The 27,717-nt window shown below is 44.3% G+C and overlaps 1 protein-coding gene across 5 annotated transcripts in view; it reads left to right on the top strand.

Moving 5' to 3' along the window:
* Positions 1 to 27,717, top strand: part of pacrg (PARK2 co-regulated) — a 194,998-nt gene that overhangs the window by 77,463 nt on the left and 89,818 nt on the right. For all 5 annotated transcript variants that reach the window (XM_069152443.1, XM_069152442.1, XM_069152441.1 and 2 more), the window contains one exon: positions 6,809 to 6,940. In XM_069152443.1, the coding sequence (XP_069008544.1) occupies positions 6,809 to 6,940 (132 nt within the window). The remainder of the gene's footprint in view (positions 1 to 6,808; positions 6,941 to 27,717) is intronic.

Raw genomic sequence — 27,717 nt, 5'->3', positions numbered from 1 at the left:
GTCTAACACAGACGTATACACGCTCATATGCCTGCATTCGTAAATGATCTCTACAAATTTCTTAAATTGACCTGCTGCTGCAATAATAGTTTATCTTTTGGCTGTTTACTGCATTGCATTGTGGGAAACAACTAAACAAACTAAAAAAATTTCCCCTTGGGGATTAATAAAGTAACTACCTAACCTAACCTAACCTAACAAGGTGGGGAATCAAATTGTAAAACTTCAAAATGGTGCCAAAAAAGGACTTTTATTGCCTATTATTAGAGATGGGTTATGATGTTAACATTTTTGAATAGTCATCTAATCATAAAATAATCAAATCATTTTTGTGACTATCATCTCGTTTTGAAAAATAGATCTTCTGTTATTTTTTTACTGTCGCCTGGTAGTAACTACTTGGTGCCACAGGAAAGTGGCAGTAACGCGCCTAAAAGCTGTTTGCCAACCTTTTTAAGCATCTAAAGGTGAAGAAAAATGTGTTACAACCAGGGTCCAAGTAACAAACGTGTGTTGCTGTGAGATTAGATGCTACGGCAGAAAAAGAAGAAACATGCAGAAGTTCTGTGTGGAACTTTACCACAACTACAGTCATTTGAGCGCAAAGCACAGAGCAGACTGTCCATCCACCTCATCTCAAAGATGATAGGTGATGATGTGCCTCTCTTCGGCTTTGTTGACGGTGAGGGTTTTTGAAGTTTGATGGCATTTGTTGAGCCCGAGTTGACAGCATGAGTGAGTCTCTTTGTGTGTGGGTATCTGTGTGTGCGTGGGTAGTTAGTTGAATACTTCATGTGCAGTGATTATTAGATTAGATCGTTTTGCTCAAAAGGAGCACGGATGCATGACAGAAGACATGGGTTTCACGCAACCTTCGCGCGCGTGATGTTCTGCGTACGTGCGTGCGTTCGGATGGTTCGTTTCAGTCACATTGAAAGTGCATCTTGGGTTTTTAGTTTTGACTTACGAGTGAAGCAACGTTCATTTCTCTTTGTTAACTTTAGCCTCCTGGGCTCGGTGCATGTGGCTTCCTATTCACTTAACAAGTAGTAAGAGCTAATATTTTCTGCCTCTGCCGTGCAGGCTGATTCACTGTGTGCCGCCATCTCAACTGTGGTTTGGTGATATGAATCAGCCAATAGGGCTCTGTAAGCACAAGGCTGCCCTGCTGCCTGGCTGATAAGTGGGCCACACAGAGAAGATGGAAAATGCTCAGGGCATTCTCGCCGCCTCCCTCTCCCTCCGTCTGTCTTGCTCTCTCTCTCTCTCTCTCTCTCTCTCTCTCTTCTTTTTTTTTTTCTCTCCCCTGGCTCACACAGCTCCCCTTTCATTTATACTCCTCCCCTTCACACTCCTACCTCAAACTCTTTCTTTCACATCCCGTTAACGTCTCCCTGTGTCTATGCTGTTCTTTTAAGTGATGGGGTTAAACTAGAGGAGACAGAAAACAGTGGGGTGCTCTTCAATGCTTGACGCGGCTTTTTGAAGTTCCTCTTTAAAGTTATCCCTCTTGCGCACAGCTCAATCGTAGCTGGCTGTCACCTGTTTCATCCGTGTGTCTTTGTAGTGACACCAAGTATGTAGTGTCTTCTTTGCCTCGCGGTGTCGTCATTTTTCATTACAAACATCCCTGCCCTTGTGCCTGTGCGAGCGATACAGTTGATGCAGAAGCCTGTGACACGGTGACAATTGTAAAGCACACCTCTATGGTCCTGTGAGCTCTGAACAAAAGACTCTGCTACCTTTCATCAGCTTGTAGTTTTCCTGTCCAGCGAGAGCTCTTTACTCATTTTTCTCATCCAACCTTGTCTCTCGCAGCACGGCTAATTTCTGCACCTCATGAAACTCACTCGCAGACACTTCTCGCTGTTTGGTCATGAGAAATTAATGGAGTGCTTCACAAATATTGCCGATTTACTCTTGTGAAAGAAATCAGCCTCCCACCAGTCTGTGTTTTGCCCTGCAGAGGGAATGAGTAAGCAAAAATATCCTGTTGAATGATTGTTCGGACATGACCGTACAGCAGTGATTCCCTAGCAGCCTAAATGGCTCCATTATTTTGTCTGTTTCTTGTTCATTGAAATGCATTTTCAGAACAAAACATACATCTAAAGCCCAGCTTTGTATCCCCTGTGACCGGCGGGCAGGAAGCTGGCTGGGAGACGGCAGCAGAAAATGCCCTGTAAATAAAGAGAGCTAATTTCGTTGCCTGCAGCAGCGATGTGCGAGCTGACCTTATCAGGGGAGCCTCGGCCTTTCTATTCCATCCACTGTGACTCAACCCCCACCCCCACCCCCCCCACCCCCACTCAGGAAAGGCAGCCTTCTGTATGGCGCTAGATTTCAATAACTTCTCAACCAAGAACAGTAGTGAAATGCAGCGAGAGAGAGAGAGAGAGAGGGGAGGGGGGAGGGCGAGCAAGCGGGCGCCTGGCTCCTTTGCTGCCTCAGTAAACAGGTGATGCAATGCACCCATGTGCAGTGGCACCCTTGTCCCCCAACAAATGCAAGGCAACAAAATGCATTCCTGCCCTGACAGACGATAGGACAGGGATAGAAAATGAAAAGGGAGATTAACGAGGGGCCTCATTTCAAGAAGCACGGCGGTGACGGCGATGCGGGGTTGGCAATGAATTGACAGACCTTCGCCAGACATCTATCAGGGGTATTCAAAGGTGTTTTAGGGCGGTGGTATAAAGGCAAAGAGATGGAGAGATGAGGGAGTGCTGAAGCTGAAGGCCCAGGGACAGTGATGGATCACCTACACGGTGCAGCAGCCCACTCACCCTCAGAATTGATGAGCCACACCTATTGTCTCCCCGTCTCCCTCCTCCTATCATATCCACTATTCTTCCATCGCCCGCCTCCATTTCCATCTCTTGAATTCCTCTCAGTTCTCCATCATTTTAATTCTTTTCCAGCTCCTTCATGTGTCGGTTTCTCTGGCTATCTCCCGCTCCACCTTTATTTTAGCTCGGCCTCTCTTTGCATCTCCGCCTCTCGACTACCCCACCCCAGTCTGTGTGTCAACACCAGGCAGGAGAGCCATGGAAGTGCCATACTAATAAGGTTAGAGGGAGCATCTCTTTTTCTCACGGTGACACCTTTATAAATGACAGCAGCACAAGGCCCTGCCGGTGTTCAATCACCTCTGCAGGGGCTTGCCCACGGGGAGCTCAGCATGTGTGGTGTGTGAGCGAGCGCACGAGTGTGCAATGAGTGCACATTTTGTGACTCTGTGGGTCTTGCAGCAACCAGGTTTACAGTGGATCTAGTTGGAGCGGACAACAGCATTAGGGAGGAAACAAATCTGGAGGCAGAGTCAGGACGAAGGAGAGAAATGACAGCCTGGAGCTCATCTGACCAGTACTGCCTTGTTATGACTCCCTGATATGTGCACCAGGGGCACACAAAGCACACTTATTGCCTTACACCACCTCTCTCTTTCTGTTCTTTGTCTGTCGTCTCACCGACTCCCTTTACGGCCTCCACCGAGGTGCAGGATGTTATCTGCTTGTGTAGGTCTGTGTTATAGGCTGCTTCCGTTTTGTGTTTATGCCAGTGTTTTAGGACAGGGGTGACTTTTGGATTACTCAGAGAGATACTGCGTAACGCTGCGTAGAGCTGTTCCTACCATTTAATATAACAACAAAATCATCTTTTTGGCCACTCATATCAACAAATGCAGACAGAGTGGGGAAGACAGGTGAAGCATAAAAGGATAGAATGTGTTTGGGAGACAAGTAGACCTAAAAATGAGGGGATGTGTTAGCTAATGTCAGGATCCAGCTACCAGAATTCAGCCTGATTTTGACACAATTGCCAACAAATTTCCCGAATACAAATTTTCCCGGGCCTGAATATGAATGTCGTGAATGACGAATGGACCTTGTAGTGTGACACCCTGACAAAAAGTCGAGCACGTCGGAACCTTTTTTTTAATTTTTACCTGCCTAGTTTGACATCAAACGACGGGTTACATGACGTCGACCAATAGGATGACACAGTGCATCACACATAGTACCTGTATGGTAATTGATTGACAACCTCTTGACCCTCCTCCCCGACGAAACAGGAACTCATGCACAACCGTGTACGATGATTGGTCTGTGTCATACCTGTATTGTTGCCAGCAAGAATTTACAGCACTTTGATTGCTTAATCTGACATAGTTACTATCATTAAAGACACATGTATTGGCATAACAGCAGACCAGAGTCAGCAGCAGGTTTTGGCGCTAGTTTAAATTGAGTTATCACAAATCCATGCTTCATATAGCTTCTCTGAATGCCACAAAACAGACTAAACAGGTTTTGTTAAGCTGTTCTAAGGCAAAGTGGGTTTTTTTCCCTCACTGTTTTCTCAAAGTGTTTTTTTTTCTCAGCAGTCTCTCAGGTGCTTTAGATCTGAATGCCGTGAATGGCAGAACAGGACCATTGAAATGGCAGCAGGAACCCAGTAGGTGATAATGTCCCAACAATGCTCTTCCGCTGCTCGGAATGGCAGCTTATATCAGCAACAGAAGGAAAGGGGCTTCTGTGTTTGTCTTTTGTACTGTGTGCAGAGCCACGGCAGAATATGTCATTGTGCATGTGTGTAGATGAATGTTGAAGTGTGTATCGCCTGCCAGAGATGATAATTGGCGAGAAAACAGGGAGATGGCTGTGCAGCTCGCAACACTTCATCTATGAACGCAGGCGACTGACTTGACTGCAGCGTCATCATTCCTGACCATAAAAGCTGCTCAGCCAGTCAATGCAGTCTGGGTTCATTCTCTCCTCGCTGCCCCAGTATGAGCTATTTTTAGCCCTCCCTGTGCAGCGTGGCTCACCCACCGCTGTAGCTACCTGGATATGAGGGCTTTGTCACTCCTACAGGCTGAAGCAGCACTGATCTTGCAAGCTTTACAGCTTGCTATTTCCACAGCTACGGCTGCAAAACAATTCCTGCACTGAAGGGAATGAGACACACTGAAAAAATAGGGAAAACGAACAGATGATAGTGATATGTATTTCAAAGACTAAATGACACAACAATTACAATCTTGCATTAACTTCTACTTGATGTGACAAGACAGAAACAGGATTCTAATGAGGCGAGCTGACACGTTACTATTCATGAAGTTAAAATAATTCAAGCAATTATAGACTCATTGATTAAGTCTAATAAAAGGAAACTGGGAGCAATCTCTCCTTTCAGAAGTGCACTGGGGTTCACAAAGCAACAGGTACAACATTTTGTTGTGACTGCACGTGATTAAACACGCCATTGCCACTGAAATTAGACTGAAAATAAAAGACATGCCTTAAAAGATCATAATAGGCATACATGTTTGTTGTGATGGATTTTCTTTAGACTAGGACAGTCGGCGATACTGCAAAGTGCCTTTTCTTGTGTTTTACATGCCTTGTTAGTCACAGACATTTTGTTTGGGTAGTCTTTTTCTCCTGCAGGTATACAAACCTGTGCCTATTAATTCAGCATAATATTATTCAGTATTCCCTGCCATGGTAAACAAATGCTCCAAAAGGATTCAGTTGAAATTACTCCGCTGCAATCCCACGGTGCATTAGGGCCGTTTAAGTGCAGCGAGTGCTCGGAGACACTCACTCAAGGTCCCTTATAAGAGTTTCTCCTCTTTTCTTCTCTCTCTGGCACCCGCGGCATCACATCGCACATGTAGCTGAAACTTTGATCCACGTTACATCATTCCTTTGTGACGGTTTTTACTGTGAGACGTTTGTGATTGTAAACTTTTTTTTATGTCTGGATTGTTTTGAATTATGTAGCAAACAGGCAACAGCATTGAATGATGCAACATAAGAAAACTAAACTACTATTCAGTAACGTTGTAGTAACAGCCTTTAAGATCTTTCAAGTTGGACATCAATCTTAGGCAGTCCTGCCAAAGATAACAGATCCGCGTCCCACTCTGCTCTGCTTGTGAGCTGCTGTGGCAAAATTCTGTTTCTCAATGGGTGGTAATCTGAGGATTAATGACAGCGACACATCTGCCAGTCATGTGGACACAGATGGCAGCGAATGCACACACGTGACGTAGAGAGGGAAAAGACTGGCTGTAGCGTTCTGTCATTGGTCCTCTACAACGTGCAGTTGCAAAGCTCTAATATTTTAAATTAAGCAAATCCAAATTCTTCAAGTATATGAGTGGCTTCTGCTTGAAAAATCTCACTGATGGATGTTGTTTGAAAAGTTTGGGTCACTTCGTTGGTGGAGTGTTTCTTTGCAGCTACCTTTGGGTAAATGGCCTTTTTCAGGGCCCCCGTAAAATGTTGTCATGTCTAGTGCGTTGCATTTACCTTCATCTATTCTAAGGTTACCACCATCAATGGCTCCCACAACAATAGCAGCAGACACTTTGACTGATGTGATAGGAGTTCCATTGGATTTCAGTTGCACAGTAATAGCACATATCCAATATGGAGGCAGAGAAAAGATGATCCTAACAATGCCTCTGGCAGTGCCTCTGGCTACAGGGCCAACACACACACACACACACACACACACACACACACACACACACACACACACACACACACGCACAGACACTACCGCACACTATCTGTGTTTTGCCTTCCTTAGAGGAGCAGGAGAGCAGGCACATGTGTCTCCCCGAATTACTTTAAAGAAAAGGCAGTGGGAGTGATTCTATTCTTGTACGAGAAAACACAGTCAATTCGGATTTCATAAAACAACACTCTCTCTTGCTGTGCTTGTCTCATTCTGTTTATTTTGTCTGTTTTGCTTCTTTCTCTTAATTGCCATTTTCTCCTCTGTGCCTGAACAGGTGGTGGCTCCCCTATCTGCAGGGGCTTTTAAGGAGCGCTCCCCCAAACCAACCACCTTTCGCAAGTGCTATCAGCGTGGAGAGCTCCCGATTGCTCTGAAACACGACTACAAAGGCAGCCTTTCATGGAAGGTAGGGGTGCTGGTGGTTTTCACAGTCTGTTGACAAAAAGGCATGGGTGCTAGATGTGTCATCAGGGAATGCTGAACAATGTCAGAATGAGGATGAGGTAGGTACTCGCAATAACACTGAATAATCTTCGGGAGAAAAGCCAAAGCTAAAGGGACCTAATTATAATCTTGCAAAGAAAAAAACAAAACATCAACCTGGCAATGAAAAAAAGGAATCACCCAGGTCATTTTCATTCACAATCACACACAACTCTGAGACACAGTAGTTTTTGTACAGTCTCCTGTTCTTCTGGGATCATTCTTGCTGTCAAGAGGATGTGATGTTTGAATATGAAGAGTTGATAAGAGCTATGCAAACACCATTTATCGTCATCATTATCGACTCGGCTAAGGTGATAATGACACTTTCTCACATCCCCGGGTCCAGTGTGGGCTGTCATCCTGTAGGAGGCAGTGTAGATTAGCTGACTTGAAGGGCTCACAAGTCTCACAGCGCCAGTCACACAACCTATCAATCACAAACTCTGTAGGAACTCAGGGCAGTTGCAGCAAAACACAGAGAATAATTGTATATGTATTTGTGTGTGTACTGAATGTGTGTGCTTCAACGCCCCACAGAGCCATTAGGCTCCTGACTGGTACAGCGTGTGTGGGATGGATGCATTTTTCTAATCACTGCGTTCCTTTATTTCAGCTCCCACTCTGCTGCAAGCTATTCTAAAACTTCACAACCGGCATGCAGCAACAACTCTTAATGGCATTTATTCATAGTAAGCAATGATAAATGAATCAAGCAAATTATGCCCCTTTCCTCCGTTTTTCCCTACTTCAAAGGGAGAAGGAAAGGTGGGTGGGTGAGTGAGTGAGCTTTCTCGCTAGTTAGCTGTCTGTCTTCAGGTGAAAACACTGTAAAAGCATCTCTCTTTGTATGAATTATTTATGTCAAATGTTCAAATGAATCTTTGCGTTTGCAAAAAATAATGGATTTCTTTTGTGCTCTGCCGATGAAAAAGCACTCAGAAAATGGGATGTGGTGTATGAAATTGTTGCTGTCATATCCAGCACTGCTGTTATGCTTATTGATTCCCCCCAATACTTATAAACAGACTCATCATTTAGGGAATCCTCTGCAAAAGAAGAGTTTATCACTCAAATTGTGGCTCTTAGGGTTTGCACTTTGACTGTGAACAAGTGTTTGTGGAGTGTTTTTTTTAATTTTTTTTATAGAGCAGTATCTCTTCATGGATGACATGTGTTTTTCCTATATGACTGGTGTTAGCCAGCCTTCTGTTTGTTGAAAGCAGGCCAGGTAGAAAATGGTCGGCATTTGCTGCATGCATCTGTTGTGTAGTCTTATATGTGGATACAGTGTAACAGAAAGCGTAACTGTGATCGGAGTAAGTGGAGAGGGGCTGCTGCGTGTGTTTGCACTGAGCTGCCCTCGGGGCACAGGTTCAAGACGGCAGCTCAGGATCAATCCCAGTCTGAGAGCTCAGCCCCCTAGCAAATAAAAAGTCTGGGGGAAGTCAGAAAGAGGGAGTCTTTCGGAAAGAAAAATAAATTCTGTGTTGATTTAGTTTGTGGGCTGTGTACTCAAGTGCACAGAGCGGATGCGTGTGTGTGTGTGTGCGTGTGTGTGTGTGTGTGTGTGTGCGTGTGTGTGTGTGTGTGTGTGTGTGTGTGTGTGTGTGTGTGTGTGTGTGTGTGTGTGTGTGTGTGTGTGTGTGTGTGTGTGTGTGTGTGTGTCAGTTTGACTGTCTGTTGATGAGCATGCGTATTCAGGTCAGGAGTTCAGGTTTCCCTCTGCAAAGATGCTGCTTGTACATGCAACTCACTTCTCAAACTGACCATGAAAAAAGACAAACAGGCCCTCATATGTAGCTGAACAAGTCAATCAATATCAGCATCTCCTCCGTACAGGTGCACAGCTCGTTTCCTCCTTCCACTCACATCGTTATACACCCTCTAAGCAGCAGGGAGAGCAGCATGTGTTTCTGCCTCCCAATGAATTATCAGCCAAATGATATTAACATTTCTCCTCTTCCACTGCAGCAGCCCAGCAATGGGCTGTAGGCAGTTGCACGAGTTAATATTCTGGTGGATAATCCGTTTTGTCGTAACTCGCTGGGGAAATATTTTGTTTTCCAAATGTCATTTGGGTAGCCGTGGAAGGTGCTACTCTGGTTTTGCTACATGTGCAGGGCCGAAATGAAACAATCATTTATCCCACGTTTGCTCTGGTTTGTGTCGTGATTGCTTGTCATAAACATCCAGTTAAGTTTCATGACAGAAGTATTTTATCTTTGTTTCTTATCATATATTTTGCACTTGGAGTTTTCTTTTAATGTTAAGAATCAGATGTTTATTTTGGCCAACTTGCTTGATGGCATCACTTTTCATTATTACACCCGCACTCACAGTGCTTGGAGTACTGAACATACCCTGAATATACTTACCACTGGAGATTTGGATCTGATTTTCACCTCTGTAAAGCTTGACTGTTTGATGAGCGATATTAAATATGCAGCCACAAACTTCGATGTTATAACACTTATGTACACATTGAGCAGAAACAAAGCGTGTTTTTGAAATTTTGTAACTTCTACGCGTTACCTGTGAAATGTGAGGCCAACAGTCACTCATGCGTTAGTTTTATCTGGTCCAACAACAGCTGAAATTTGTTTTTCTTTATTTTCCTCGCTAAAAAAGTTCAAATAAAACAGCACTTTTTCGCCACATAAAATGTGTGTTTTGTGTGAAAAATATATTGCCGTGCGATTTAACTGCACGAAAAAAAAAATGCCCCAGATGTGTCACGGCCTTAAGAGCCACTCAATAAATAAAACTCCTCACGCTGGGCAGGCAGTGTGGCAAATTCAGCAGTCTTGCTGAGAACTTTCTAACTATAGACTGTGATGTTAATTCTTCAGCAGATACTAACCGATTCTTTAATTAAATCACAAATGCTGCAAAACTGTTTTTTTGTTTTTTTTTAAGCACATGAATAATTGCAGGAAAAGAAAACATCAATTTTAAATTATTCGGTGGGACTAGAGAGCGGAGGCTTGTTGCATGAATATTCCACTATTGAATGGACTCGTCTGTGCCTGTCTTTAAAAAACAAAAGTAAAGAGCCTTACCTGTTATTGTTAATATGGAATTATTTGCCACTTAGAAGAACATCCTCTACCCTGTGTTGATAGTGTGATCCTGCCTGAGCTGTGTTCTGTCAAACATTAGACGCGGTAGAAGATAGGTGTAAGGTGTAAACGATGAAGCAATTCGGAGCCGTTGGACACACAACTTTGGGATTATGTGTGTGTGTGTCTGCGTGCTCGCTTGCTAGGTTTGTGTATATGTGGCTGTAGAAGTTTGAGTCTATACGTACAGGGGAAATGCAAGTGAACTGAATGTCAAGGGCAAGTAGAAAAAGGGAAGGTTGTATCTGAAAGGTAATTTGGCTCTCGAGAGGTAAAAGCCTCAGCTGTAATGGGGCGCTCAGGTAAAAGCTTTACACGTATGGGGAACATGTGCGGCAGGTAGATAAGAGAGGCTCGAGTGAGTTCCTATCCCTGTCTGTGTGTATTTGTGTGCTTGTGTGCATGAGTGCGTGTATGGTTTGTGCTTGTATTTGGCCCCTGCCATGACGTGGAAGCCAAAGGCCTGGAACAGCACCGTAATCTACTGGGATCCCCAGTGCCAAAAAGAGAGAGAGAGAGAGAGAGAGAGAGAGAGAGCGAGAGAGAGAGAAAGCGGGAGAGAGAGAGAGAGAGAGAGCTCCACAGGGACTCGGCAATCAGGAGACATGGCAGCCGCTTGGCTCTCAGTTATAATGGATGAGTTGAGGTCTTCCTGTGTTCCCGGTGGGGTTCGGTTTGACTCTCCCATCTCTACCCTCTGCTGTGCTCTGCAGGCTTGCAGCCAAACGCCGTCGCGCACAGATGCATGCACAGACACACTCACCTCACATGTATTCTTGCTCCCTAAACAGTTTTGTTTATTTCATTTCATTGATCGTCTGTCCGCTTTATCTTGTCCCTTGATCTCCTGTTCAGCTCTGTGTCTCCTGTACGCTCCAGGTTGTTGTTTTGTCCTCTTTATAAATCCCGCCTGTCTGTTTCTGCGGGCTTCCATCCTTCCATGTCGCCAATCACCCCGCCTTCTCCGGGCTCATGTACTTTATCTATTCCCCTTTGTCCTTTTACGGAGGGCCTGTCTGGGGGCAGGAGGAAAAAAGCCATTTTATAAAAATATCAATGCAAACCAGATTTCCGCACACCCTCCGCCACCACGCCGGCTTCAGAGGGGGCGCAGAGATGAGGGGAGGGGGGCAATCAATTAATCTGATCAAGCGCTTTAGGAAATGGAGAGCGTAAGCGCTCCTAGGGGACGGATATCCATCTCCTTGGGATGATTGAATTACGCACAGTGAGAGTTGGAGAGGAGGGAGGGCTGGAGAAATGAGGTGGTTAGGGTGACCGAGGATGAGGGTGCATGTGCTTGAGAAATGCGGCGGGAGTGCGCGCTTGATACAAGTGAGAGATAGAGAGACAGAGAATTGAAATGGAGCAAAAGAGTGGGGTGAAAGAGGGATGAGGTCATTGCAGAAATGGCAATGGAAAAGGAGCCTTATTCCTCTCTCTCCCTCGTTTTCTCCCATCCGACCATTTATACTTTTATGTGTCATATCTTATGGTTGATATTCCCTTCTTTGACAGCTGTATTAAGTACATGGCACGGGGACATCGTTTTGCTTTGGAGTCAATTCAAAGCAGAGCTGCTCGCGGCTAATTTGTCTTTTACTCAACAGTAAATTGGAAGACAGTATACGTTTGGACCAACACGATGTAAGATATTCGGTTTCAGTGTACCACACCTAAATTCAATTGGTTAACGTATAATAGACGATGGTATGTATGATTGACAGTGGCTTACTGCAGCAGTGCGCTAAAATGATCTCCTGAGTGGTTATACGGAAATTAGACAGCTCAAAGTAACCCATCTAAGGACCATATACTTTTGCCAGCCAAATGTACAGTAACGAAGCACTTCCACAACAGCTGTTTCACAGAGATGCCTCCGTAAGTGAGCTCTTCCATTGTTTTGTAAGATGCACAATATGGCGCAACATCTTGCTTAGAAATGCTACTCGTTTCCAAAGCCACACTCTCTTTGCAGAAAATGACCTTGTCTTTAATTCCGTTGAATGCAAACCGTACCAGTCTCTCCGACTCTACGGCAGTGATTTCTTATCTGCTGCGAGCGCCGGAGCTTTGTCGGGGAACCTTTGAATAGACAGAATAAAATGGGGTTAACCATGCGTTTTCTACAGCTCCCTGGCTGAAAGCTGGATACTCTGGGGGGATAGTTCTGTGTCATAAGGAAAAAGATGAAACACAATAAGAGGAGAGAATATGAACAAGCCCCCGTGGGCTTTCTCTGAGAGGAGAGAGGAGAGAGAAAGAGGGAGTCTAGATTAGAGAAGTGGAAAAAGCAGCAGGCATTCTCGCTAAAAAAAACGAGAGATGAGACGAGAAAGGAGGAGTAGATGAAGGAGGTGGAAGGAAAAGGCTTCAACAAACAACACCGCGCGAAACCGCCAGGATGGGCTGCTTCCCTCGAGGGAGAGAATTGTTGAATGGCTGCTGGGAAGAAGCCCGATGAGCTGCGCCTCTTTCACGCTGCTGGTGTGACTACAGGAATGGAGGGACTGTTGGAACGGAGGCATCCAGTAGAGAGAGCTTGTGTGTGGAAGGCTCCATCGCCTGCCGCCCGCTGCCCTGAGCCATTATTCATTGCAAGAGGAACGCCGCATGAAGCTGATGATGGTTGTTTAGCCTGTGGGCATTCCACTCTTGCTGTGGGATGAGACAATAGCAAATAAAATGGATTTTTTTTTTTAAATGGAGGATCAGCGGAGAAGCTTTTATTTTCTAAAAAAAAAATGACTTACAGTTTGAATCGATATAAAGGTTCTGTAGCGCTGCGCATGGTTCTGGTAGTAAGTGACCAATATGGGGCTCAGAGTTACAGCCATATAAATTTCATTGTTTTCCTAATCCTGGTCTCCAGCAAAAGTGACCTTTATCTGTGACGCTTCCACACACGACCCCTGCCGGACGGCCAACCACTACCCGTCATCGTCTTCACCCTATGCCACGGCTTAAACTGCCACATCCAGGCATGGGCGCAGACATGAACGATTAGCTTCTCACATTGTTTTGTGATCTGTCGAAACGCAGCTCAATCATCAAGAGGCCGTCCCCTTCTGCCCCACTGTTCATTACCTCGTCCCCAAGCTCACATCATCCCCCCCCCGGACACCCTGTTGATCTCAGCCCCACCGCTGCCAGCCTCCCACGCATCCAACCCTAGCTGCAACCCCACACAGCTGGCCTCCCCGTGCAGATGGCGACGAAAACAAATGCACAAACACTCTCACAGGGAAACATAGGACTGTGACTCCATGTAGACAGATGGGAAAAGCCGTGGATAGCTGGCGGTAAAGAAGGGAGAGTGAAGTGATGGATGACATCACGGCAAAGAGAAGGAAGGAGAACGTGGATCGGGCAGGGTGGCTACCAAATTAGACAGAGACAGAGGACAAGACAGAGAGGGACACGGCGTGTCTGCCAAGGCTACAAATCATGTCCCCGAATGCAGCACCAGGGCTGTCACCCCCTCCCTCCCACAAAATAAGCCAGAGATCTATTGATTGGCACTCGTATTTGCTAGCGGGCTCCAGCTCAAAATGGAGCCTTTAATTAACTTAATGGACCGGCTGCAGCTGTGTGCGAGCCAGTAAGGGAGGAATAGAAATAGATAGATAGAGGGAGAGCGGGAGTGAGAGCCAGCATGAGCAATAAGTGGGGTTAACTGCGGACCCCTTTTACTACCAGTCAGACTGGGCAGGACAGACGCAAAGTAGGAGAAGGAGGTGAGATTGAGTGGGCTGGTGTCCTCTCTGATCCTCAGCATCTCTTGCTCCCTGCATGCAGTGTCCAGCTTACCCTTTTGGGATGAAGCATGCTTCACCGCCAACCAACATTTCCCCATTCAGATCGACCACCAACAGTACTGGCGAGTCTCTGTTGGCCTGAATGGGGTTTCTCTGGGTGTCGTTTTTTTTTTTTTTTTTCTTCCATACGCTCCGTCAGCAGTCACCCGCAAAATGCTAGCCCCCCTCTAGCCCCTCCTACCCCCCTGCAGGCCCCTATTTCTGCACACGGCTGCCTGCTCTCCTCCATCCACCTCTCTCTCTCTCTCTCTCTCTCCTCTCCACTGAGCCCCATTCTCATTCCTGTCCACTCATCCATTCTGTCAAAGGTTAATTGGTTTGGAAATGATTCGATTCATTCTCAACGTTAATGCTGTTATCATGCTTTTGTTTGAAAAAAAAAAAAGAGAAAGAAAAACTACCCCCCACATGCACTTAAGCCTAATTTAAAATAAAGGGGAAAAAGAAAAAAAAAAAAAAATCCAATTTAATTTTTTTTTCTTACTCTGGCCGAGGCTTGTCCCCACAAGTCTTTTCCTTTAAATTATGGCAGAATTTCATTACCTTGAAAGCTTTTCTGCCTCCTCCCCTCCCTGTCTCCAATACTTTGAATGGATCAGGACTAATGTCTTTCTTGTAACCTCAAGGTCGGAATATTTGGATCCATGGAAGCGCTCAAGGGTCCCTGTGATTAATGCACTGTACAAAGTACCTTGGAATAATGCGGTGGCTGGCTGATGACTGCGCAGTGATCAGTTGTGCACACGCGGATACACAGACTACATACGCTGGAGGTAGTTGTAGATAGAGGTGCCCCTGTCAATGCCCTTGATGTGGATCATGGGAGGCATTCATATTCAAATAGGGTTACCTAGAGGCCCTCTCTCAATTCCCCCCCAACAGTGACGCTTCCCCAGGGGAGCTCCACACTTTTCTCTCCGCAGTATGTTACATCTTTACTTACAGCGGCTTTGTTGGACACAATCGGGGTATCACTTCCCCTCAGAGCTGCTTATTGGATGACAGATTTTCATTGGGGCACATCATTCTCAGTGGAGTTCCTGTAGAAGAAAAGACCATTTGCATCTCAGTGCTCCAACGGCCACTATTTCAGTTTTCATTTACCTATTAGTATGTCACATCAGAGAATGAATTAGATTACCTCTAAATGTCAAAGAGATCTTTTTTTCACCGCACTGGTATCTTTAATAAAACAGCCACTCTCTGATTACTACTTCGGTCTTGATGTTTTTTTGCTGACGCGGCTGCGATGTCTGATAAAAACTTGATTTTCTCTGTTTCCGTGGCCACCTTGTAGAGGTCCTCGCGGTGGCTGCTGTGCATGCTGTCCACGCCCTATTGATCAGAGACACAGAGGCCTCTGTATTGAAGCTGTTTGCTGGGCTACAGATGCTATCTCCACTTTTGTTAATTATTTACATTCGGTTCCACAAATCTGATCAATAGTTAATTGAGCCAGCAGGAGCTGTCTGGGAGAAAAACAAAAACTTTGCAGAATTAAGGGACAAAATCCTCAGTGCTGCACTGTAAAGAAGTTCTGTTTTCCATCTAAAGTAAGTGGCTTAAAGGCAAAAGGAGAAGACACAGAATGACTTCATACTCCGGGCTTTCGTCGAGTCTTCACCCTCTTAAAGCAGAAACATTTCTAAATGACAACATTTTAAGGGAGTAGGGGACTCCTGGCCGTTCTCCTGATTTAAGTGCCATTTAAAGTGGCAGGTGCCTGACTAGAATCCACTTCTAATGTTTGTCTGTTGTCTGCTTTAGGGAAAGAGGAGGCCTCTGAACTCCCGGGGCTACATTTATCAAAGCATGCATAAAACAAAATCAAGGTGGTTGAGCTGCCTGTACACACAAGATAGTTGGTTTTAATGAAGCATGCAGTGAACAATAATAAATCCTACTTCTGCTCATAAATGAACAGGCTCGTTTACAAATGACATTTTTTATCTTTCCAGTGCAATTTGAATAGCTGAGGACTTGTGTGCTCCCTGAAGGCAGAGATAGCACTGACCTCACTAAATATTCTCTAAGTTGTCCTCCCTGTCAACAATACTTGATTAGCTTGCCGGCAATCAATCAGTTCTTCTCAGTCACTGCACACAAATCAACATCTGTCAAATTATAGAGCAAAATATAGCACTGTCTCAGCTGTGGTTTAGATGACAAACATACTTTTCAAAGATTTTAATGTTTGATCATTAGATTTGACTACTCAGGTCTTTTAAATGAAATTAAAGTAGGTGGTAATATTTTACACTGTTTGAGAAGTTAGGACTCTCGTGTACTACACCGTAAGATGCTCTATAACCTGGCACCTATTTAGAAAATATGGAAATAAAACAAAATGAATGTTCTTTCCATTTAAAGATATGAAATGTGCTTATCTTTAGTGTGACTAGTTTTAAAATCACTTGGATCCTAAAGGAACGCAGTACTTTGGGATGCGATATGATGAACATTTTTCATTTGATAACCGTAGCATATCTTCAGTCTTGTTAAACTACAAAAAAAATAATGGCTTTTTGGGAAGAAACAGAGCCGCTTTGTCATGTTCTTGGTCTTTTTGGTCTTATCCGTTGTGTCCTCAGTCTCTCTATGTTCAGTTTTTGGCCTGCTACGCCTACCTCACCTGCAGCCACATGACAATCAGCCCCGTCAGCATATACAGTATGCTACTTTTCCATTTCCATGTTATCAGACAGTTCTGTTGTACCTTGTTGGACATTATTTCTGCATCACTTCCGTACCTCCCAATTCCTGTGTCAGACCTTCCCTGTTTGGATTTTCACTCATTGTGCTTTGATTTCCTGATTTCACTACAGCCAGTAAGTGATGCTAATTTTTGTTCTACCACCTCCCTTTTGTGTCGTGCATTTGGGTCATCAACCTTGCCCAATCATAACACAGCATCCCTCTGAGCTGTGGAAGAGTAATCTAGGTTATGGGGATGAAATTTGAAGACATTTTTTAGCCTCGATTTCTAAGTTCTTGGACTCGGATAACACCAAGACCTGAATGGCTGAGGGTTTTCACACATGCATTCTGTTTACCATTCTGTTCTGGACCTGTAACGACTTTTACCTGAGCCAGAATTTAGTAAGATTTATTTTTTTGTAATTCTGTGATACATTCTAGTGGCCTAAATGGGAATATGGATGAAGGGGAAAAAAAAAACCATTCAGTAATGCTAAACTAAATGAGGTTCAAATGAACAAAAATATTGAATTGCACTTTCACACGTGGCATTTCCAAAGGAGGGGGAAAAAAAAGAGCAGCTAACAAATGCTGTGAACACTTTCACCTATTATAGAGACTGTGGCAAAAGTGAAGAAAAAATTGCTTGACCTTAAAAAACATCCAGAAACTGCAGCACACTGAGAGACATTATTGCCCCAGAAAGGGTGCAGAGTACTTTAGTGTTATTCAATAGATGACAAAGTAGCCGCAATTACACGAGCCCGAAGCACATCACGGCTGATGGTGACGCTGAGAGTCCATCTCTGTCAACCACAGATGAGACTTGACCTAAGAACTGAGCACATAGTTTTAAATTATTGCAGTTATTTTAACAGAGACAACCTTAGAAAATGTGTCCATCATATTCTTTTTTTTTTTTTTTTTTTTTAGATTGTTACACCAAAACATAACAGTTCATCATGAGGGCAGAATGATTCAAATATCGTGGTCATCAACAGATCATTCAAATTTTCACCTGCAGATTATATTGGCTTGAAATAGTAAAATATGTATACAGCTGCATGTGTGTAGTGATGCGCTAGAAAAGAAACAACATAGTAGTGGCAATGTGCATGTAAAATGACTAAATTGCACCCCGGAGGAAATTAAACAGTATTTCTTGAGGTAAACAGAAATCTCTCTTATCTTGGGGATGTTTTTTTTATTTATAGAAACTTGCCTGGAAAATGTTTGATTATCCCAAGTTAATTTAAATCAACACAGCATTCAGTTGATGCTCTCAACAGTCTGATATGTAAAGAAAAGAGGGGCTTTACTTTCCAGATTGGAAGAGCTGGGGAGTGATGCAGCACACCAATGTGTATTTGACTTTATATGTATGTGTGTAAATGTGGTTTGTGTGTCAGTCTGAGCGACTGAGTGACAGGAAGTGATTAAGGTATGCAGCGGCAGCTCCGTTTTTAGTAATCTGTCCTGGCACACCTCAGGGGGACGAACAGTAAGCGCCTGGCTCTAGCTGCTAATGCTTCAGGGCCCGTAGATGCATTATGAGGGAAAATGTATCTCATTGTTTCTGTTCCCATTTACCACTTGGAGCTCCACGTTTTTTGTCATTGTTAACTGACAAACATGTCAATGACTAATCTGCGTGGGTGTTCGACCACCTCACCGTGTATCGGCTTTGGCGTCTCCTTATCTCGCTGCTGTTTCCAGCCTGTCACTGATAAGAGGGAAGGAAGGAAAGAAGGTGTATATGTGGCGCGGGGGAAATAAGCAAAATGAAAAGAAAAAGAGAATTGTAGAAATGTTATATATAGCAGAAATGCAGGGCATTATTAAAGAGAGGGGTCTCTCTGGTGACACACTCGCCCCTTTTTCTGTTTGCGTTAGGTATGTTAGGCGAACGCAACCGCGTTGCCTTATTTCATGGGAGCAGATAAACAGCGTCTCAGTTTTGTCCGCATCTACTTGAGCTAAAGGCTTGTACGTACGTGTTGAGGAAACAAAATACAACACAAAGAGCATTTATCCACCCTCGAGCATCTTTCGAGGCAGTCAGGTTTGTTTTGATTTGTGTGTGCGACTTAAGTGCACACCCTCGCGCAAGACACACTGGTCTATATTTCGAAGCAAAAGACGGAAGGCTCAGTAATTTGTGTTCAGATGGATGAGCAGGCGAAGAGGCGAGAATCGCCACGCCAGCCGTGACTCTGACTTCAATCTGGGTCTGACCTGACCCAGCAGTATTGCTAAATCTGACTTGTTACATGACGGGTGCTCTGGCACACTTCGCCTCGCTGAGACAACCTCTGGCCGCAATCTGGGTGTCTTTGTCAGCTCAGAGCTGCCCGGCCCCCAGAATCGCTGAGGTGGTGGATTTTCCTCTCCTCCCTTACTCATTGTCTGCGCCCCCCCCGGCCCCCATCCCCGCACCCTCTTACTCCTCCCCAACATCCACGGATCAGCATTTTTTTTTTCTCTTTGCTGTCACCCATTCACACTTCCATGGACCAGAGGCTTTCTCAAAAACCAGGGAACTGTAGTCTAGAGACGGAAACCCCCGAGATCGTTTCCTTTCTGGCAATTAGCAGCACTCAGACACCTCACTGTATCCCGGTGGCTTCTCGTAGACCAACGCAAGAAAAGTATGACAAGAAAGGGGAGGGGAATGATGAGAAAGAGAGAGAATGAAACATACACACAGAAGCGTTTGATTAAGTGGTCTTTTAAATGCGTGAGTGGGCAGCAATTCAGCAGCTCTTTAGTCTCGGGAGGACCTGTCTCAATTACCCTAATGAGGCAGAGTGACTTTGACTTCCCAGGAAGGCTATGGGAGGAAGGGAGCCTTGCAAGACCATATAGGAGAGGCTGAGAGAACAAGGGTAATGTGTGTGTGTGTGAGTGTGTGTGTGTGTGTGTGTGTGTGTGTGTGTGTGTGAGAAAGACGCAGGATGTGGCTGCCCTGTGAAGTTAAATGGAGCGTGCCGGTTTCCCAATGAGCCAGTTTTAGCTGGCGGACTGACACACAGTGACCTCCCACTGTGCGCATCACTTTCTCATCTGGGCTGTCAGGGAATGGCGGTTAACCCCAGTCTGCCCCGAACCTTGGCCTTCGCTAAACCAATAGATATCGTCAATAAAGGTCGAACATGAAGAGTACACGTCACCATGTGTAGGCCAAATGTATTCTTATCCTGCCTCGGAAAGACAGAATTAAATCATTTTAGGACCAGGAAAGTTTTAATTTTATGAGCCTCACGTCACGAATGGTGGGAGTTTGGCTGTTTTGAAATATCAGACTTTTTCTGGTACAACGGTCTTTCCGCTTCCTGACACAAGGTAATGTAACCAGCCTGTGCTGTATGTGACCCTGTCCCTCAACAAATGCACAAACATGCCACAAACTGCACTTTTGTGGAAGCTATCAGCACAGTGTCATCTCACTATTACCCTCATGCACCCGGCGTTCCGCTTTACATGACATCCTATTAGCAATTCCACATGTAGCTACTCAACACCATGTTGCCTTTCAGGAACACATGTAGGTGGAAGAATATGACAACGCTCCTCCATATTTAAACAGTGCATATTGAACATGAAATGTCATTGTTATTCATAAACTTCATTTCTAGCTGGCTGACTTCTTTGGACTGCTGTCTCCCCAGCCAGCGAGTGCTTTTTGCCCCAGTAAGCAGACAGACCCAAGCAGGTCAACTTTGGTTAGTCTAAACCAAGAAGTAATTCCTGCACAGTTGCATAACTATGCTCCTTTCTCATTGTCAGCTGTCTGTCTCCCTGATCTTCTTTCAGTTTGTCTGAAAGTCTGCATCATTATAGCCAGACTTTGGCTTTCGAAAAAGTTCCAAAAAGACAAAATGCTGTATTTCCATGAACTATGTGGTGGATCTTCGTGGTTGCTAAAGACTGAATCCAGTAATTTTTTTGCAATCTCTCTACATTTTTTTTTAAGTGTAACTTTTATTGTAAAATCTCCACCATGTTTTTTGCACATTATATAATATGCAGTATCATGAATGCTTTTAAATAAATGTAAATAGATGACTTTTTCTAAGCACATTTATGCTTTAATTATTTTGGATATTTTGGTTTGTAATGTGTTGCTCCGGTCAAACCTTATCTTTTTTTTTGTCCTGGAGTGTCCTCTAAGAATCAACAGCATCCAAAGAATTTAAACTTTAAGACGTTTTTTTTTTTCTCAACCGTTTTTAAGCCCTCGTTTCGCCTTACCGAACAAGGTGTTGTTGTGTGGCCAAAGCCCTCTCTGATAGCCATGTCACCTTTCACATTCAATTGTTGCAAAACAACTGGAATCATTTGTCATTCTTTCTGGGCCACTGAGTGAAATATGACTCACAGGCCTTTAGAAATGTTGAATTTAAAAAAAGACTTTGGCACACGGTGCCTTTGTCTCAAATCTCCTCCTTCTTCCCTCTTCGCTCTCAGTCATACAGAAGAAATGGCTTTCATTTGGACACTCGTAACAGTCTCTCTTAATGGCTCTTTGTGATAGAAGTTATTTATGGCACTATTCATTTTAATCTGTCAGTCTGGGGTAAAAAAAAAAAAAAAAAAAAAGATATGCCCATGAAATGGCTGCTCCTAAAGGCTGTGTACCTTGTTGCTGGCCAGAATGCTCCTCCTTTTATACAGGAAATGAAGAGAGACTGTATGCCAAGGCCGGGGATGATTTAGCTCATTAAGTTGGGGTTTGAATTGCAATACAGCCGGCAGAGCTTGGCTTCAGGTGTGAAAATGTCAATAGCAAAGAGTGCCACGTCTCCCTTGTCAGCCCTGACGGAAGACCAACGACCAGCCAGGCTGCCATTTGTCTTCCTGAGTGAGTTTTCTAATAACCGTAATGGCTGTTGCAATAAATTACCAACAGGCTGTCACAGAGAACATAGTGCAGCATTTAAATCTAACAAAGAGCCCCCACCCCTCATCCCAGCTTTACCCTGATTTTTATTTTTAAAACTTAGTAGCTCTCTCACTCCCTTAAGGAGCACTTTAAGCTAATGGTGAATAGACAAACCCCCATTGCAGAGCTCAAGTATATCACATCCTAACTGGACAGAAAATCCTCAGCTCTCCTCTTTTCTAAAACACTAGAATAGAATATTTAGCACCACCATGACAGACTTCTTTTTTATGTAAATTGGATCCTGCTATATTACCAGTTTAGTGTTTGAATTATGCAGCAATGTCCTAACTGTATTGGTCACCTGTCTGATGGACTCCCACTTTAGTGAAATAACAAATTAAGGCTGATAGCTGATTGGAATGAGATGTCATCTTACCCTTGACCCCATCATCATATGCCCTCACACAGGCTAGTGTTTTTCCATCCCCCTCCCACAGAGCTGACTGCAGTCCCTCTGTGAGATGAGCGTGCTCAGTAATTGGAGCAGCGGGAGGCGATTTGTTCACGTCCTTTCCTTCAGTAGCAGCAGTTTGCCGGTGGGCAGCCCATGGAGCGATGCCATCCTGCCATTTGTCAGACAGGGTGCAATTTCCCGGTCATCTGTTTCCACCCATAACTGAAGGTGGAGGGAAAAAAATAGTGAATGATTGCGACTTTAATATGGCTCCTCATACTGTAGGAGCTTACTCCTGGTGGCAAGAAGCGAGACGCATACACTCTCACTCTTGTGGCAAATTCCTCAGTACCTTGCTCAGAGTATCCAAATGCTCAGTATGTACACATGACGCATTTCTCAGCAATGTGGTGCTTTTCTGATTTTTTTTTTTTTTCTTTCTGTTAGCAGACCTGTGGTGTACAGCCAGATGGAGCATACTGTGCCTTTGGGAGGGCGTATCATGTTGAAATGAAAGCTGCCTAACGTGAAAGATTTGTCCCTTAGCAACAGGCGAGAGATTCCTATCATTTTTGCCCTATGCCTCAACCTCTTGTTGCTACAAATCACTGAGGCAATGTGTATGTTTAGACTTCGTGTGACCGTCCTGAAAGAGGGGCACAGACTGATGTGGTTCAAAGAGTAGATAAAATAATTAACTTTCAAACACTCCTGGGTTGATGTTGTGTAATTCTCTATTTACTCTATTTATTTGGAGCTGTTTCCGCCATGGTTTAAAACAAAGTAATCTGCCGCGCTAGCAATCAAGGCTCTTCTTAGCGAGGCGCCATAAAACAAAGAAAGCCCGCAGTGTGCAGCTGTGCAGCATGATAAGCATGCAAACTCAGCTTCCCAAACTTGGCTGATCACACACCTCCATCTATCCATTTACCAAAACCAATTATTTTTTCAATCCAAAGGTGCACGTGTTACCTCCCCCATCAGACTGATGCAGCAGGCACAAAGGAGTTCCAAAGAGGAGCAGTGGGTGGTGCGGGCACTGCCCCTCTAAATGTGGGGGCAAGACGAGCTGTGGTATTTGTAGTCACAAATTGATGTCCTTTGTAGCAACGGAGTTGGCCTGATCTGTGGGCTGGGAGAGGCAGGCGTCATGTGAGGCCAGGCAGCTGCTCTGCCTTTCTTCCTTCCCTGCAGTAAAGGGTTTCCTTTCAATGGAGCCAAATGTATTGCCTTTCAGCGAGGCAAAATGGTGTCAGTGTAGTTCATTTGAGCCCTCTGATAAGATTGAACAGGTGTTAGGAGAACCCTCACACAAATATCCTTTATTCCCCTTTTGTCAAGAATTTGGAACTCTATAAATATGTATTTGTGTTTTCTGTCAGTTTCTTTTCCCCTCTTAACTTAATTCAAAAGCTTTTCAAATAATTATTTTAATCTTTTCTGCTGAGAACACACGGCTCCGAGTGAGTTGCCTGGCACTGTGTGTGTCTTGAGGCATTTCTTTAAACGGTATTTTTTTTTTTTCTCTTGATTGAGAGTTGTAGGATTGAGCACAGCTGCCTCAGTAAAAACAATTACAGATAAAGAAAACGTGCTGTTTTAGATGTGTATCGATGTTAATTACCACCATCAAGAGAACTGGATAGTCTTTGATTTTTTTTTTCTTTTTTTCTTCCTTGTTTGGTTTTTCTGTTACCGGAATATCTTAAAAAAAAAAAAATCACAAGGTGTATTTGTTCCATGGAAAGGTTGTTGAATGACCGCTATATAAGAATAGTGCTCATTGGCTTCATGGTGTTTAGTTATGTAGTCTAGACCATGGACTATATATATTATGCCTTGTTTGAGGTACTGTCAGAAAGATGTGTGTAAAAAGTTGAAGAATGGACACTTTTTTTTTTTAGTTTTGGACATCTCAGAAAGATTGATGTCAAGCAGCAAAAGACCTCAAGAGGGAACAAACAGCAGACCTTGCAGTTGGTAAGCAACTTCACCTTCTGGCTTTCAATGACGTCAATGTTCACTCTGCTGCACTGTTTGCGTAGTTGCTTCATATTGTTCAATAGTACTGTCTGAGAGTCGTGCTGCTTCCAGACCAAGTCGCAGGCAGAAGTGAACCTGGTATTTTATTACACTGCCAGTAAGGGTGAGGGACTGTTAGTGCATCTGTTTAAGAGAGGCAGTCCTCGCTACTACCAAAGCTATAACGATGCACTGAGTACGACCCCCAGACGAGATTGATCAATAAGTCACTTCAATGAAGTGGCACATCGATTACACCAACGACAGGGCATTTACAGGTTTAATCTGTATAATGAGTGTAACCTTTTTCATTCAGCCACCTGCTTTCTGCCTGGCATGGACCTGTCCAAGGCCAGCAGGGGAACCAGGGAGAGAGGAGGGGGTGGGGGTAGAGATAAGATGAATGTCTGTGTGCATGCTCGTTGTGGGGGCGCTATTGTAGACAGGGGTGAGAGAGGACGAGATAATGCAGAAAACACAGGGAGGAGGGGGGGGGGGGAGTAAAAAAAAAAAAAAAGAAAAGACAAGGAAGGAAGAGGAGCGTAGAGAAGAGAGCAGTTTACTGGATGTCACGGCTGGGTCTGTGTTTTGTGTCACAGCTGTAGGTAAGAGTGCGGCGCAGGGTGGAGGATCATCAACGCCACACATTCGTATGCAGCATAGAGAGGCCACAGTGATTAATGTGTGTCATGGTTAACTCTCTCAAGTCTCTGCAGCCTCCCGTGCATTTACAGTGTGTCCTCCTCTTCCTCGCCTTCGCAATCCTTCCCAAGCCTGAACAGCTTCTTCCCGCTCAACCCTCATGTGCTGCTGCAGCGCAAACAGCTGCCATTCTTCTCGTGTTCCACGGACCCACAGTGATAGATGTTACCCACAGTTTGCACACGGCTTGATTCTTCTCGCTATAGTAACTAAAATCCTAAAATAATCGAATTCCACGAGCATTTAACAACACCTTTCTCTGAGCTGTGATGATCGTATTTGCGGCGTGGGCAGGGAGTAGGTGGGAATATCTTTATGTTGTACATTAGTTAAACTTGTGGGTGTTATTGTTGTGGAGTTTAAAATGAAGTGCTTTCACCCACAGATTTAAAATTTCAATGATATTTTTAGTTTTGCTAGCTAAGCTGATTGAACCAAACCCAGATTATTATGTTTGTGTGGGCTCTGATTGTGTTTCATTAATGCAGGTATTTTAAAATATGCATAAACCTTCTCCATTGTGACTGATGTAGCTGCAGCTTATTTATTTGTTTGCAGTTGTGAGTTTAATCGAGTGAGTAGTGAGCCTGACAATATAATAATATCCTTAATCTTGGACTATCTATATATATATAAATTTCCCCTTATGGGATTAATTAAGTATCGATTGATCGATCTATCGATCTATTGATCTATTGTATAGCCATCAAACAGAACTGTCAAAAAATGCAAGTAACTGAAAAAAAAAGAGGAAAAGATCAAATCTTGTTAGGATTGTCCTTTCAATCATTAGGCCTCTAAAAGACTGTTTGCTGGAGAAGTCACAGCATGGTAAATGTTCTTCCCCATGGATGGCTGCAAAAAATGCCTCTGGGGCACAAAGTGCTCTGAGCGCGTTGTCAAGGGAATATTACTGCAGTGTTATGATGTGTTTTTATTCTGTCAGTCTCATCCCCAAGGGCAGGGACCCCACTCACAACTGTGCTGCCTGCTGGCTCACTTTGCCAGAAATGCTGCGACATATACAGCACATCGACACGAGGACACAAACAAGCGCAGACACCGACAGCGGATACACACAAAACACCGGTGTACACATGTATGCGCGTGACACACACACACACACACACACACACACACACACACACAAACACACACACACACACACACACACACACACTCACACACACACACACACACACACACACACACACACACACACACACCGTCACCTTCAGAAAGTTGACTGCTTGCAGCCGAAGCCAAGTTAAATGCTGCTTTGCCAGTCCATCTTCGCTTCCCCTCCCTCCGCTGCCCTCCTCCCCTCCCATCTCCTCATCTCTTTGACTCCCAAGGACAAGGAGACCCACCGTACAATGGGACACCATTTATCACTGCAGGAACAATTACTGGAGACATTTCATTGTCAGAAAAATTCAAGCCATTCTTCCCCCATCTCTCTCTCTTTATCTTCCTCCTGCTGCTCTCTCCCTCTGTCTCTCTTTCTGCCCTCCTGCCATCCCCCTTTTTCTTTTTTTTTCCCCCCTCCCTTCCTCGACGCTACCTCTTTGCATGGCTCCCAATGAGCTCGATTGCAGGTCAGACTCCCATTAGCCCAAGCACATCACTGTAGATTACAACACAGAAGCGGTGGAGCACTGTATTATATCTCATCGAAAGGCCCTGACAGACTTTTCTCTCTCTGTTTCTAACAATGGGATCCTCTTTTCTTTTTCTTTTTTTTTTCCCAAGGAAAGGCATGGAAAATTGCCTCTGATACTATATCTAGCCCTTTGCTTTTAATGAAGCCTTTCAACATGGTGCGGTGTGAACGGGAAAGGAAGTGAGTTGGTTGTCCAATCTCTCTGTTTGATCATACATGCAATCCGAGTCTCAGTAAAGCAGAGCAGAGCAGGGAGGGATTTAAATGCCAGATAAGCATCAGATATGTAATGTGTTGCTTTTGCTTGGGTTTTCTTTCTCACTAGTTTTGGTTTCCTTTTTGATCTGTGTGACTCCATTGCTGCATTACAAGAGCATTTTGAAAGTGGGATAAAGTAAGTATTATATTAATGAGTCACTTGAGGCTCAAAGCCTCTCCCATTTATTAATAAAAAAAAAAGGGGGGATGGAGTGGGATGAACCATACAGCCTTGTTGCGTGACCAACTGAAAGGTCAGTGTGACTTTTTGCTCCTTTTACCCTCCACATGCAAATCTGAAAATACTGTATTCCAAACTCAGACGTCTCTTTGCTTTGCTTCCATGCTGCTTCCACTTATTTGCAAATATTTCATAAGTGAACCCGGACTTGAGGCAATGAAACTCTCCTGGGTTTAGGTAGCTCTTGTCCTCCCCTTTTATTTTTCATTTGCTTGTCACATTCGTTTCTAATCCGTATTTGGGTTTTGACACAGCAATGAAATGCATGTTAGCACATTAGCAAATCCACCCAACTGTGGAGCCGCACCTCCGGTTGCCTGCAGAGCATCCTTAACATCCATCTGTGCAGAATGGAAATAGAGACCCTGGGTGTCAAATGTGCTGTGATTTTTATCTGCAAGTGCTGATGTGATCACCATTAGATCGTTTTTAATGACTAATGACATTTGAAAAGTGCTCAGGTCTTTGGCGAGGCACAGAGGGCAAATTACCTCTCTACGGCGTGGTGCAGTGTTCTCTCTGTGGTGAAAGCAGCGGGTCTGTGTCAGAATGGGAACATGTTAAGTATACGTGTGTTCATTTGTGTCAGAGCAGGCTGGTGGTTGAGACCCCAAAGCAGCGCCCTAGGGCTGCTCAGTGGGTTCTAACATGTCCTTGACGGTCTCCAAGTGTGTCTCGGCACACTGGCCCACAGCCACAGGTTACAATCCACAGGTCCAATTTACATGTTCAGACACATGGGTTGAAGCACACGCTGGACGTACCGGTGCAACTCGTGGCTGGTTGTTAAAAGAATCCAAATAATATCAGCATGGCACTTGAACAATGTTCTTTTCTA

This window comes from Embiotoca jacksoni, unplaced genomic scaffold, assembly GCF_022577435.1.
Source record: "Embiotoca jacksoni isolate LCO1_2020_lvr unplaced genomic scaffold, fEmbJac1.0.p SCAF_18, whole genome shotgun sequence".
Taxonomy (NCBI): Eukaryota; Metazoa; Chordata; class Actinopteri; family Embiotocidae; genus Embiotoca; species Embiotoca jacksoni.
Note: the sequence above shows the minus strand (reverse complement) of the source record. Positions and strands in the feature narration are given on the sequence as shown.